Below are 15229 nucleotides of genomic sequence, written 5' to 3'. Positions count from 1 at the left end.
GGCCAGCACAGGACTTATGTGCATATGTTTTTTTTGTTCCAGTAAGAAGCCTAGCTGCTGCATTTTGGACTAATTGAAGTCTAGCAAGGGTAGATTGGTTCAGACCTAAATACAGAGAGTTACAATAGTCCAGCCTAGATGTAACAAAAGCATGGATTACAGTTTCTAAGTCAGTATATGAGAGCCAGGGCTTTAATTTAGCTATTTGTCTTAGTTGAAAAAAGCTTCCCTTACCCACACTACTGACTTGCTTATTGAAATTCAAAGAGGAATCTAGGAAAACACCTACATTTCTGACCTCACTGTGACAATTTACAGCCAGTGGCCCAAGTGCATTTCTTATCTTAGGAACAGAGCTGAGTGGACCAAACATAATTATCTCTGTTTTATTTTCATTTAATTTATATTTGTATTATAATTTAAGATATTTCTTAGATAGGATGATACATTTGTTTTATCCATGATTAATTTCTTATATTTTACCTATTTTAATTGTTTTACTATTTTTATTTATTTATGGGGGGCGATTTTGGTTTCGGTTTGCGTATTGTTGCAGCCTGAATTGAAGTGTTATGAAGTTGTGAGATCTGCCTTTGCATAAGTGCACAGTAAATGTGAGTGTCAGGAAGTAGTATCAGAAGTGGGAGACTACAGTGAAAGGGAGCGATCTCAGAAAAGATCAATAAAACAGTTGGTGTTTTTGTTACCTACAGCCAAACTGCAACTGTGGGTAGGCCCATAGTGCCCATAAGCGCACTCTCACTCCTGCCATATTGCTTATTTCTTGCTCATTGACTTCTTTGACCTTGTGGATAGACCAAGCAACTGCACCATAGAGTGCAGGTGAGGATAGTTCTGGGCCTGAAGGTGAAGTAGGCTTACAATCTATGGGAATAGGCTTACAATTTATGGATGAGCCACCCATTTTATATTGACCAGAGAATGATCTATTGTAAACTTTAATGGATGAATGTTGCCACTAGTACCCCTCTGGGTCCTTTTTTATATACACCCCTAAGAATTTCCCCTTGGGGATCAATAAAGTATCTATCTATCTCTATCTATCTAAGAAGAACCACCTGAGACATTATTTGTGTGGTCATTATTGTAACAGCCACAGCTGATGTAGCTAAACCTACTGTATACAGAACAATTTATTAAAATAGTCATATTCGGAGTGCTGATGTCTAAACTAACGGTGCGCGGCCAGCTCTCATTTATGAAGGAACATGATGTGCACGCTATGATGCACGAGGGACCGTGGCGCAGAGGCGACGGGCAAATTGTCGACTTGCCTGATTGCTAACTTCCGTCATAGACTTTTTGCCAACATTTTTGAGCAAATTTCTCAAAAAGGATATCTTGTTTAAAATGGTTTGTACACTCACCTCCAGTCAATGAACGTGCTATCTGTTCCAGTCAGCTGTGCTATGCGTAAACATCAGGCTGAATAACCGAGAACTGATATGGTTGTTGAATGAGTTGTCAGAGTCATAATTTCAGCTGCCAAACTGATGCGTCATGGTACACAGATAATGTCTATGATTACCAATGCGTTTTGAAAACTGGGTGTGGGTGATTATATTTACTAGGTGTGATGATGTAGATGATATTTAGGCCTAGGCTACTGGATGTAGGTGATGACAGGATAACAGGCACCTGTAAAGTAAACAGTCAGATTCACGGATGCCTTGCAAAAATTAAGAAACGTTGTGTTAACTTCGAGTGAACGATTTGGCTTGCACTCTCTCGCGATAGCGGAGCTGTAGAATAGGCTAATTTGTTTAAAAGAGTGGCCTAGAAAACACCAAATGGATGGCTTGCTTTAACACATTTCGCCAGTTTATATAATGAATATTTGTAAAATATCGCTTTAATGAGGATATTTATTCTCAGAGGACAAATCACGGACACTTGTCTCATAATTCTGACTGTTGCCGTCAAGCAGGACTTCGGTCCATGCTGGATGCGGACACAGTTTATAGGCATTCAGTCATTCAAGTTAACATAAATTGTGTTCTTTTGCCCCTATTAATGATTAAGGTCACGGTCAGGTTGGGAACACATATGCTTATCGTGTTGCATTTAGCCTAGTGTTGCTTGAAATGACCAGGCCAGCCTAGTTGAATGCCTCAGAGTTATTCCTCAATATTCTCAATAAGGGGTTATACATCTAATTTTGCTGAAAAATATCAATCCCTAATGCAGACACGCAAGTCGTCCGCCAAAAAAACTTAAATAGGGGTGGCGTTATATTACATGAGTATGAAGTAATTTGCTGCTCCAGGCCGCCGGGCCATAGTAACCAATGAAAGAAAATGACAGAGTTCCGAGGGGCGGTGTTGGGCACAATTCAGTCAATAAAACCAACCTGCTGTCTACAGTAGTCCTGCCATACATTTAACTGCCGTTACCATCATAAGGGACAACAGGCTACTAAACCCTCATATCTTCCCGGACATGGAATTAACAGCTAAATTTCCCTCTGCAGAGAAATTGGTGTTCGTCGTCGGATACATTAGGGGAGACCGCGGCTGGTTGTCTCACGGGTTGGTTGTCACATTGCTTATTCCAGGCACACTAGGTGATGCTGTGGTAAAATTTTGATATCAAACTGTTACCCGTTGATAGCTTACTCATTTGCACTAGAAATTTTGCTGAGCAGTAACACAGCATTGAGGTGAGGAGACAATTTTTAAATTTCATGGGTCAGAGTAGTTTCATGTTGGTGTTGTTGTTGTATTGAGAGCTTGTAGGATATTAGTAGTTCAAAAACAAAACACTCGTTAAAAAGCCAAAGGTAGTAGCTTTATTTTGAGTCATATTTTAGCTATCAAGTTAAAGCCATGTAGCAGCTAGGTTAACATCTTTGTCAAGAGGTCAGTTGGGGATGGTTAGTCACATAGCTCGTGGGGTTGGTTGTCACATGTGTTTGTTGTCACTGTGTTTGCAACTTTGTTTGCAACTTACATGATAATAAATTGGTTTTAGCACTGAAAATGATTTCATTTTATTTCTCAACACAGTAGACAATTCAAGTAACTGATCACCTCCTTTAATCCCATTGTTTAAACATAAGGGGCATTGATGACAACTATCATAGGGGTGGTATTCATATTAAAACTTATTTGCAGTTTCTAGCTTAAAAAACTAAAAAGTTACACATTATTTTTTAAGATCCCATTTTATCACTGAAATGCCATTGAAACTCTATAGGGACAACCAACCCCATACCCTGTGACAACCAACCCCGTGATGGGGTTGATTGTCACATTGTGTCAGAGTGTCTTTGATGGTTAATTGCTCCCTGTTACAATACATTCTAAAAGTAAGAATTATACACATTTAAAGCCAAGACCCCAAGCTTTCATTTCATGTAGGAATTACTGCTGAAAGAGTTTTTGAAGATGAGCAATTCATGCATGAGTAAAAATTGTGACAACCAACCCTGGTTTCTATCCTGTTGAAATGGTCATGGAAATGTTGGTGCGGATTCAGAGTTTTACGTCCTGTCAGAATTTCGGCAAACTGACTTGAGAGTGTACGGACAGTGGGCGGGTAAGATTTTATTTCTTTATTTCTCATGTCTTAGATTATTATGACCTTTGCAAAGGATTTTTCTAAGAACGGACGAAATTGGATAACCCGCTTACGCATGAACAGACCACATATAGACCAGAAAGAGTCAAGTCTAGCAAGCCTTTAGGTTATTATTATTTCCTAAAATGCATGCAGACTATACCTGCAGCGACGTTACAATCAACTCTGGGCATGAACAGTCTCTGTGGCCTCCCTTCCTTTCCCCATCCATGTCCCTCATCATTTTTATATTGGTTATATTATTGCTTATAAATAACTCAGCAATCAATATGACACGTGAATATGTGGTTATTACCAAAGTCAACAATGAACTCTTTTAGTAGACCTTTATGCTATAGTCTGTCTGCCCTAAGTAATACTCTCAATAATATGTGCTTATGTCTTGTGAACTCGCACCACGCCCACACTCACGCACTTTTCTTCATGTTCATTCAAGTATTTATTCCCAAAGAAGTAGCATTACATTGTACAGTACATTGAGAAGATATCGCTGCAGAATTCATCATTTGTTAAAAAAAAAATTCTCCAAAAAGCTTTTATTGTAGTAGCCTACATGTGGTCAGTGTAGTGATTCAAAAGAGTGAGCTATAGACCAAAAACGGAAGGAAAAGTTCAAACCTGGTTATGCAAATAATCTAAAATAAAGACTTGGGGGAAAACTAAACCTTCTCGTCATTTTTATAGAATGTTCTATGGGTCCATGTTTCCCCACTAGCTAGCCCACAGCAAAGAAAAGGTTATTGATTTACTTTTACATGACATTTATTCATTTAGCAGAAGCTTTTATCCAAAGTGACTTATTAAGTGCCTTGCTCAAGCAAGCCAGGAATTGAACCCACAGCTTTTCAAACTACTGCATCCTCCTTAGCTACCACAACCTAATATTGTTGTTAGAACAGAGTTTCTCTTTAAACATTTTTCTAAGAAGGGCAAAAAAGAGAGTTGATTAAAGACTGATTGAAAAAGAGACTATCGAGTCTATTAGTTAGTCAGTTAGTTGAGCAGTTATGTAAAAAAGTCATCACCTGACATTATTGGGATGAAACATCACTGGCCACCTGGCAGAAGATTCTAATTGCTGTGATGTCATAAAGGGCAATGTTAAGTCAATGGGAAACTTTTGATAGTTTTAAAAGTATAAAAGTTACAAAGATGAAAAATACATAGCACTCTTGTCCTAAGTAAGACCTACGTAACATAGTTTGAATGAAGTTTCTACGTTAAACGGTTGAAGCTGCATTAAACGCGTTAGAAGAAGAAGAAGAATAAGAAGCCTAGGAAGAACAGTACAGTGCATTTTCATGCACTGTAATAAGAAGAAATCGGATAACAGTAGAGTGCATTTTCATGCACTCTAACTAGAAAAGCATTTCCTGAAGGAAATACAGTGCATGAAAATGCAAAACAATATGATATAAAATATCATACAGAGTAAAAACAAACTATATTGGTTGCTAGGTAGATGAGGTTTAATATAGTTAGAATGACTGAACAGTTAAATAGGTGGATAGTTTAAATGGTTAAATTATTTGCTAGGTAGATGAGGTTTAATATATAGTGGAATGACTGAACAGTTAAATAGGTGGATAGTTAAAATGGTTAAATTATTTGCTAGGTATGAGGTTTAATATAGTTGGAATGACTGAACAGTTAAATAGGTGGATAGTTTAAATGGTTAAATTATTTGCTAGGTAGATGAGGTTTAATATAGGTGGATGGTCTAAATGGTAAAATTATTTGCTAGATAGATGAGGTTTAATATAGTTGGAATGACTGAACAGTTTCTCAGGCTTATAGCATAGAATGAGACTGTATGCCTAAAGTCTGAGAAACTGACAGTTGATGCAGGTGCTCTGGCCACCTGGCACAAGATTCTAATTGCTGTGAAGTCATAAAGGCCTAATAGTTTTTAGCGCACGCCTCAAACGATAAACGCAAAACCTCCAGGACAAACCACTCACAGTGTACTCTCTGAAACCATGAATACGTCACTAATTTGTGTGTTATTTACGTTTGATTGCATTTCAGATAGCGGGACTTGTTGGTTTCCTGTAGTAGCCTATAGCGTTTTTTTCTTTATTGTTTTGTATGTCCGAATATTGGGGGGGGGGGCATTTTGGTCACATCTGAATATTGGGGGGACAAAGTCTATGGTGACTACGGCCCTGCCCCTAAGAATTTCCCCTTGGGGATCAATAACGTATCTATCTATCTCTATCTATCTAAGAAGAACCACCTGAGACATTATTTGTGTGGTCATTATTGTAACAGCCACAGCTGATGTAGCTAAACTGTATACAGAAAAAAATGTTCAAATAGTCATATTCGGAGTGCTGATGTCAAAACTAGCGGCCAGCTCTCATTTATGAAGGAACATGATGTGCACGTATGATGCACGAGGGACCGTGGCGCAGAGGCGACGGGCAAATTGTCGACTTGCCTGATTGCTAACTTCCGTCATAGACTTTTTGCCAACATACTGCCAGTTGCTTTTGAGCACATTTCTCAAAAGGATATCTTGTTTAAAATGGTTTGTACACTCACCTCCAGTCAATGAACGTGCTATCTGTTCCAGTCAGCTGTGCTATGCGTAAACATCAGGCTGAATAACCGAGAACTGATATGGTTGTTGAATGAGTTGTCAGAGTCATAATTTCAGCTGCCAAACTGATGCGTCATGGTACACAGATAATGTCTATGATTACCAATGCGTTTTGAAAACTGGGTGTGGGTGATTATATTTACTAGGTGTGATGATGTAGATGATATTTAGGCCTAGGCTACTGGATGTAGGTGATGACAGGATAACAGGCACCTGTAAAGTAAACAGTCAGATTCACGGATGCCTTGCAAAAATTAAGAAACGTTGTGTTAACTTCGAGTGAATGATTTGGCTTGCACTCTCTCGCGATAGCGGAGCTGTAGAATAGGCTAATTTGTTTAAAAGAGTGGCCTAGAAAACACCAAATGGATGGCTTGCTTTAACACATTTCGCCAGTTTATATAATGAATATTTGTAAAATATCGCTTTAATGAGGATATTTATTCTCAGAGGACAAATCACAGACACTTGTCTCATAATTCTGACTGTTGCCGTCAAGGACTTCGGTCCATGCTGGATGCGAACACAGTTTATAGGCATTCAGTCATTCAAGTTAACATAAATTGTGTTCTTTTGCCCCTATTAATGATTAAGGTCACGGTCAGGTTGGGAACACATATCCTACGCTTATCGTGTTGCATTTAGCCTAGTGTTGCTTGAAATGACCAGGCCAGCATAGTTGAAATTATGCCTCAGGGTTATTCCTCAATATTCTCAATAAGGGGTTATACATCTCATTTTGGTGAAAAATACCAATCCCTAATGCAGACACGCAAGTCGTCCGCCAAAAAAATTCAAATAGGGGTGGCGTTATATTACATGAGTAGCCTATGAAGAGATTTGCTGCTCCAGGCCGCCGGGCCATAGTAACCAATGAAAGAAAATGACAGAGTTCCGAGGGGCGGTGTTGGGCACAATTCAGTCAATAAAACCAACCTGCTGTCTACAGTAGTCCTGCCATACATTTAACTGCCGTTACCATCATAAGGGACAACAGGCTACTAAACCCTCATATCTTCCCGGACATGGAATTAACAGCTAAATTTCCCTCTGCAGAGAAATTGGTGTTCGTCGTCGGATACATTACGCTTATTTCTATCCTGTTGAAATGGTCATGGAAATGTTGGTGCGGATTCAGAGTTTACGTCCTGTCAGAATTTCGGCAAACTGACTTAAGAGTGTACGGACAGTGGGCGGGTAAGATTTTATTTCTTTATTTCTCATGTCTTAGATTATTATGACCTTTGCAAAGGATTTTTCTAAGAACGGACGAAATTGGATAAGTCGCTCACGCATGAACAGACCACATATAGACCAGAAAGAGTCAAGTCTAGCAAGCCTTTAGGTTATTATTATTTCCTAAAATGCATGCAGACTATACCTGCAGCGACGTTACAATCAACTCTGGGCATGAACAGTCTCTGTGGCCTCCCTTCCTTTCCCCATCCATGTCCCTCATAATTTTTATATTGGTTATATTATTGCTTATAAATAACTCAGCAATCAATATGACACGTGAATATGTGGTTATTACCAAAGTCAACAATGAACTCTTTTAGTAGACCTTTATGCTATAGTCTGTCTGCCCTAAGTAATACTCTCAATAATATGTGCTTATGTCTTGTGAACTCGCGCCATGCCCACACTCACGCACTTTTCTTCATGTTCATTCAAGTATTTATTCCAAAAGAAGTAGCATTACATTGTACAGTACATTGAGAAGATATCGCTGCAGAATTCATCATTTGTTTAAAAAAAAAAAAAATCTCCAAAAAGCTTTTATTGTAATAGCCTACATGTGTTCAGTGTAGTGATTCAAAAGAGTGAGCTATAGACCAAAAACGGAAGGAAAAGTTCAAACCTGATTATGCAAATAATCTAAAATAAAGACTTGGGGGAAAACTAAACTTTCTCATCATTTTTATAGAATGTTCTATGGGTCCATGTTTCCCCACTAGCTAGCCCACAGCAAAGAAAAGGTTATTGATTTACTTTTACATGACATTTATTCATTTAGCAGAAGCTTTTATCCAAAGTGACTTATTAAGTGCCTTGCTCAAGCAAGCCAGGAATTGAACCCACAGCTTTTCAAACTACTGCATCCTCCTTAGCTACCACAACCTAATATTGTTGTTAGAACAGAGTTTCTCTTTAAACATTTTTCTAAGAAGGGCAAAAAAGAGAGTTGATTAAAGACTGATTGAAAAAGAGACTATCGAGTCTGTTAGTTAGTCAGTTAGTTGAGCAGTTATGTAAAAAAGTCATCACCTGACATTATTGGGATGAAACATCATTGGGATGATTCAAGCATTTATCTGTCTCTTTGTTTAAACATCCATCCACACATCCATCCTTCTCTCCACATCCACCCAGCCCACCCATCCATCAATATATCTATTTATATGTCTATATTCCTCCTTTACTGAAATGGTTACGATGTGTGTGTCAGAATTGCTATCAGAATTGCTTTTTGCCCCCTGGGGCAATTGTTTTTAACCAATTGAATAAACACATACAAATTGTGTCAGTTTTACACATTCATTTTGTGTGGGATTAATGTACACCTTTCAATCATGTAGATACAAAGATGTTTTTGCACCTTTTACGGAGTGACCTCAAAGAGCTGCCATTATTTCTGTATGTAACTGAATTAATCAACTTATTCATATTTAGTTGCGTAATGACCCCCGACCCACCATGGGGGCCCTTTCTGGTAAGCACCAGATATTTTTGTGTGTGCACCAGATACTTTTGTGTGTGCACCAGATACTTTCGCATGCTCTCCAGAAATTCAAAGCCCCTTAGAGGATATGGGCAAAAATAGCACATCTGTACAGCACAACCTTGAGTATGAAACTATCAAGTGAGTGAGAAACAAGTAAGATGAATTGAAGACTGTAGCCTACGGAAACACTGCAATAGCACACGTTTCATACACTTACACAAGCACGCAGTGACACAGATGGCAAGAATTGCACCATAGTCAGTAAGCAGCAAGCGTCATCAGCAGCAGCAGTACAGATACACATTAATGAGAGTACACAGTTGATTAAAAGTCCTTTTAAAGTTTGAAATGTCGCTTTGGCTTGATGCAAGTGTGTAGCCTGTATGACCTGGACTTGTTCAACACAGTCCTGAAAAAAATATGGAAAAAGTGCACAGTTAATGTGCATACGTGAGTATTGATTTGAGCTGTAACTGCAATGAGGACCTCATTGGTCAGACTTGGTCACAGGACAGGAAGCAGGGGAAGGAAAGCAGGTTGTGTTTATGAGGGATAATATATTGTTACAAATGATCGCTTTTTCACTTTCTATGACAAAACAGTGGTATCCTGGTTTCGAGATGGTGTCCCTTGGACTTGGACATTTAGCTGCCATCGCCGTAATGAGCCAGGCTCATTTTCATAGAATGTTATTGTATTGTGGAGTTTATCTGATTTATACGTGTTGGCCATTGCCCAAATAAGACCACTGTTTATTTGATAAAAGCCTAATTATATCCTGTTCCTGCGGAAAACAAGCAGCACATCATTATGGCATCAGTGCTCAGTCGTGATTTTTTTCCTGTGAACCCCTTATCATACTGGAAAACTATTTGTACAGTCGGAGGATGGTTTGGTTCTGAAAGTACAGAGATAATTCCCGTTCCTCTGTGCCGAGGACACCCATTTTTTGGAATGTTCTAGTGGCAAGTGGACATTGACACAATGAAAGTCCTCTATCTGATGAATTGTTGAACCTGGACCTGGCCCCATTCAGAAGGTCAGGGAGTCAAGTCTCAATCTTCTGGAATGGCAGACTTAAAGGTGCAGTCAGGGATTGCACAGGAAGTCGTGTTTGTTTGTGTTCATGTTTACATTTACATTTGCAAAAAAACTTACATTATATTTTAACCAAAGACCAAACGAAACATGCAGGGTCACCCCTACCTTCAGAAAAATTCCACGCAGGGTTTCGTTTTTGTTTGGTGGACAGGTTGCCCCCACTTCCTTTGTTTCCAGTTTCTGGAGCCTTTCGCAGTCTACCACTGACTGTACCTTTAAAGTCAGTGGTAGGCTATAGCAAACCATTGATTAATGACATATTTAGTCGTCCACCAATCAAAGGGCTTGGTAATGTGGCTAATGAGGAGGGGAATTGGGATGAGAATTTAGAAGGCTGGTATGCGGGAACAGTGGTGGGCCCTTTTATGCCTCATAAGTCATAACAATGTCTTGTTTGATTACAGTGGTTACTGGAGCCACTTCTGGAATTGGTCTGGCCTATGCCAGTGAGGTGAGTAGCTGCTCACACACACCAACACAAAACCACTGTCTGCTTCTTTTAGTAGTAAACTTCACAATGTGTTAAAACATTTTCATCCACAAATTGGTCTCATTTTAGATTAGATTAGATTCAACTTTATTGTCATTGCATAAGTAAGGACAACAAGTACAACGAAATGCAGTTTAGCCATTACCTCTTTGGAAGTCGCATTTCATTGAACCTCTCTAAATCATATAATAAGACTAATCCACATGACAGGGCATGGGTACCAGGTGTGGAAGTCATTAGAAATCCTTATTGCGTTTAAAAAAGTCTCATAAAAAACATGATGACATTTAATAACAGGAAGCAATATTTGATTTGCATGTGTGTTATTTATATGATCTGCATTTATTATGGTTGTTGAAGATGTTGTAGAGATAATGGCATTTTATAGTTTTTGGGTACTGTTTTGTCTCATTGTCAGATTGAGAACTGATATTGTTGTGTCTGTTCAATTCTAGTTAGCAAGAAGAGGCTTGGACATTGTCCTAATTAGTCGGTCAATGAAGAAGCTTCATGATGTAGCAGCGGAAATTGGTGAGTTATTGACAGTTGACTTGAGTCCAAACACAGAATTGTTACCAAATCACACATATACATGTCTTATTAACATGAAAAACAAGGTTTTCTGTTTGCTGGAGGTTGTGGCGTAATCAGATGAAGTATGATTGAAGGCCTTCATACGTAAGAAAAAGTTGTTTTGGGCAGGTCCCCCCACTTGCCGGCCATCTTGCAACGTGCTTTGGGCAGTTATTGGGCAGCTATTTTGGGCACACTGCGCGTGTGCAAGGCTTCACAACACTAAGCTGCGAGATCACAACACATGATTGGCACGTGATTGTATTCACATGTCGACTTTTGGCACCGGAAGAGGCGGGATATGTGTAGACAACTGCCATATTGGCGTTACAGACTAACCCCATACATTTTTATGGAGGATTCTTTGTGTCTCCTAGAAAGTATCTGCTTAAAGTTCACATGGAAATTACTTGTGTGTATTTCAGAGAACTGTTATGGCAGGCAGACCCGTGTCATTCAGACAGACTTCACTGAGGGTCATCAAATCTACCCTGCAATAGCAAAGAATCTAAAGGGCCTAAACATTGGCATTTTGGGTAATTTGACAGAAGATGTGTGCAATCTGTACAATGCATTATTTCATTTATTTTTAATCATTTAATTATTGTAAAATTATTTTAGACAGAGTATATTGCTACCTGTCCTCTAAGTCTGCCCCTATTAAAATGTCATAGCATGCTTTGGTCAATCCACACACATTCTTATTTCATTTCTATCTTATTTGTGGTCATGTAGTGAACAACATTGGTTTGAACTACAGTGGAGTGTTGGCCAATTTTTTGGATGTACCAAACTGTGAACAGGTATGGTGACCTAAAACTAATTGGAAGACTTATGAAGCTTATTAACTTTGAGTTTACAGTTAACAAAGGTAAAGGGGGGGTTGGGATAAAAGTTATCATAAAAAAGTTTTCATTATTATTATTAAGAATAACTTAAAATAGCTTCTACAGGCTCCAGTGGTTTTAGATTGTTTATGAGGTTTCATTATGTGCAGACAGATTGCAGCCTGTGTGTTCTGTCATTTATGTATTGTAGACATTAAAGGCAGTGTGTTCTGTCATTTATGTATTGTAGACATTAAAGGCAGTGTGTTCTGTCATTTATGTATTGTAGACATTAAAGGCAGTGTGTTCTGTCATTTATGTATTGTAGACATTAAAGGTAATTCTTATGCTTTGTGTCCCCTTTAGAAAATAACCCAGATGATCAACTGCAACATCCTCTCCCTCACTCAGGTCTCAGCTTACATACCTTTCTGATTGTTTGTCTGTCTGCAGAAAAAGCGCGGAGAGACCCTACAAATAATGTGAAGCTACATATCTGTGTACTCTACTCTCTGTTGTACTATTTTTGTGAGTGGGGTCTTTATTTGTACATGCAGAAGCTTATAGTGTCAGAAGATACATAGACAGCAAGCGCATACTGTACCCCAATAAAGGGAGCATTTTGTTGACTGCCATTCTCATCTTGCTTCACTGTACTGAGATAGTGGTGAATTGAGTTCTCCTTTTGTATGATATTTTATAAATCAAACTTGTTTACCGTTTACCGTTATTGTTCTAAATATTCATGCTCATTTGATACATATGATAATCATCCACATTTTTGTCACTCTCTAGATGACCAGGATAGTTCTACCAGACATGGTTGAAAGGTTTGAGTCCTAATGATTTTGTAACATTGTTAAACTGGATTAAAGCATCACTCCAAGTATATCATTGCCTTGATTCTTACTGAAGTCTCTGTGTATGTTTCTCAGGGGGAGAGGACTTATAATTAACATGTCCTCAGAATGTGCCTCCCAGCCCCAGCCCATGGTGACTATGTACTGTGCAACTAAGGTGAGATCATCTTGCCGAACTTAGACACATTCATTACACATGTTGTGTTTTCGAAGGTATGCAATGTGCCTGCCAAGAGTTCTTTCAAACACTGCTTGTGTCCAAACCATGGTCCAAACCCTAAAGAAAGATGCCCACACAGACACACACACACACACAGATACATACACACACGTTGTGTTCTATGCTCAAACCTAGTGATCAACTCTAAAGTACTGAATGCATTTATTGAGTAGTTCAGATACTTGTCCTTTCATGTCTCCTCAGATTTTTATGAACTATTTCTCAAGATGTCTAAATGCAGAGTACAGGTCAGATGGGATCACAGTTCAGGTAAAAACTACATATTTGCTTGCTGTTATTGATGAAATATTTTTTGTAAAGGACCAATTCTATAATGATTTGGTTTTAACTCCATCTACATTTAGTAATGCATGTATTAAATCATGCACTGATTTGTTCATTCATGTATGTATTGATGTGTTTGCTTGTTCGTTCGTTTGTTCATTCTTTCTTTCTTTCTTTTATTCTTTTTCTCTCTCTCAGTGTGTTGCTCCCCTTCTGGTGCATACAAACATGACCCAGCATATGGGTATGAATCCTCTGATGAAGAGCGCTCCAGAGTTTGCCCGGGAGGCTCTCAACACGGTCGGCTACTCCACCTACACCAGCGGCTGTGTGTCTCACGCACTGCAGGTCAGAGGCTTGCCCTTATGTCCACACACAGATGCATAAGACATGGTGCCCATGACACACTTACTTTATAAATAGTCCTTTAAAATATACACTTCCTATCACATTTGTTTTACAAAGGACGAAGACTGGAAACTATTGTCACTAAAAGATCGCTGTTCATAATGTAAAAATAAACACAATACTACCCGAGCCTTTCCTGCTCAAGCGATTCTTTTCACATCCATCCATCTTCTCCAGTGATATGCCAACAGAGCTCAAATCAATGGTGTGGTTTATTCTTTTCCCCACAGCATATCGCTCTGTCCGTCTTCCTCCCAGACTGGGTACGTCTCTCTCCCTTCTGTATGAAGCACCTGCAGAAATACGCCCTCAGTGTTCACCAGCAGCTGAAGGAGGCCTTGGCCGAGTACTCCAACAAGGAGGAGTAGTGAATGACGAGCTGCCTGCAGTCTTTAAAAACTATTACAAAAACGCTCAAATTATAAAGAAAGATGTGAGAATCGTCGGCCTTTCTGAAAATGCAGCGCTCTTGGACGTTGGACTACCTGCAGTACTGAGACATTACCATGGGGAAATGGTCATTCATCAAGTTGGAACTTGATGTGGAGCGAAGTCATTTTCCACATCAAAGACCATTTTTATAAATGTGAACTTTGGCGTGGGTTTGACTCTAAAATCTAATCTGTGCTTAAGAACATTTTATAAATGCGGCCTCAGGTTTATTGTCAGATTCAATCCATAGGAACAGCACATTGAGGGGACCTCTGACCTTATTTTTACATGAAACACTATACATAGTATAGTATAATAGCACTTTTACATGGTATGTATCAGATAGTTAATAATAATGACATTTTATTAGCAGAATGCTCAAGAGTTGCTTGACATGCAAGTAATAATAGGTTAAAACAGCCATTTAAGAGCAGGGAGTAGGGAGGTAGAAAGGGGGCCTGGTTATGGGGCTTTGTGGATGTTGAGAACTTGAGAAGAATTCTTTTACAGTATATAATCTGTTGTGGCAGGCAGCCAGTAGGGTTGTTTGAGGAGAGCGGGATGTGGTCACAGAAGAAGGGGAGTGAGCAGTGGGGTATACTACGAAGCACGTTAGACATATCTATGTAGACATATCGAGGCTTGACAAAGCCTTGACTCAGGGGTATACGTTAAGTGATACTACGATTGCAGTTATGTGATATATTTGTCAAACTAGGCTTTCAGCTCAGATCTGCGCGCGTTCTCGGTGTTGGGATGACTTTGTCCAATCGTGTAAGGTGGAGACGCACAAGACCGCCTCTATTTAAAAACAATTACTTCCGCATTCATGAGCGATAGCTTAATCTACACTGCGGTCATTTTTTGTGTCTAACCTTTAACATCAAATAAATCAATGGTCATCAGTTGTTGTATAGTATGCACGTCCATAGTGTGATATTTGCACACACAGCACTATTAAAGCACATTCGAGATCCAAAATGTTAGTAAAGGCGGAGTTCCACCTGTAAGATATATAACAGAATCCTACACGTGAGATAACTTCGTTTTTAAGACAATTGATTGGTCAGTGTACAGTAGATTACACGATTTGAGCTATAATTTAG

General features: G+C 39.0%; 1 protein-coding gene across 2 annotated transcripts; it reads left to right on the top strand.

The window, feature by feature from the left end:
• Positions 1-2405: 2405 nt before the first annotated feature.
• hsd20b2 (hydroxysteroid (20-beta) dehydrogenase 2) lies at positions 2406-14412 on the top strand. Of its 2 annotated transcripts, XM_042092292.1 has the most exons (12): positions 2406-2517; positions 7285-7399; positions 10433-10479; positions 10974-11049; positions 11517-11627; positions 11827-11894; positions 12285-12329; positions 12714-12748; positions 12854-12935; positions 13203-13268; positions 13482-13631; positions 13922-14412. In XM_042092292.1, exons 1-12 carry the CDS (start codon positions 2461-2463, stop codon positions 14057-14059), a joined length of 990 nt encoding a protein of 329 aa, XP_041948226.1. In that variant the 5' UTR covers positions 2406-2460; the 3' UTR covers positions 14060-14412. The 2 variants fall into 2 exon arrangements, with proteins under 2 accessions (XP_041948226.1, XP_041948225.1); XM_042092291.1 differs by lacking the exon at positions 2406-2517 and having other exon boundaries at positions 7173-7399.
• The last annotated feature ends 817 nt before the right edge of the window (positions 14413-15229 follow it).

Source organism: Alosa sapidissima, chromosome 5 (assembly GCF_018492685.1).
Source record: "Alosa sapidissima isolate fAloSap1 chromosome 5, fAloSap1.pri, whole genome shotgun sequence".
NCBI lineage: Eukaryota > Metazoa > Chordata > Actinopteri > Clupeiformes > Clupeidae > Alosa > Alosa sapidissima.
This window is presented reverse-complemented; position numbering and strand designations above follow the sequence as displayed.

Bases quoted from the DNA above. Each gene is read 5' to 3' on its own strand.
- hsd20b2 (XM_042092292.1), top strand. From the start codon at position 2,461: ATGGAATTAACAGCTAAATTTCCCTCTGCAGAGAAATTGGTGTTCGTC. The intron at 11,895-12,284 runs GTATGGTGACCT...TGTCCCCTTTAG, and splicing joins ATGTACCAAACTGTGAACAG to AAAATAACCCAGATGATCAA. The intron at 12,749-12,853 runs GTTTGAGTCCTA...TATGTTTCTCAG, and splicing joins CTACCAGACATGGTTGAAAG to GGGGAGAGGACTTATAATTA.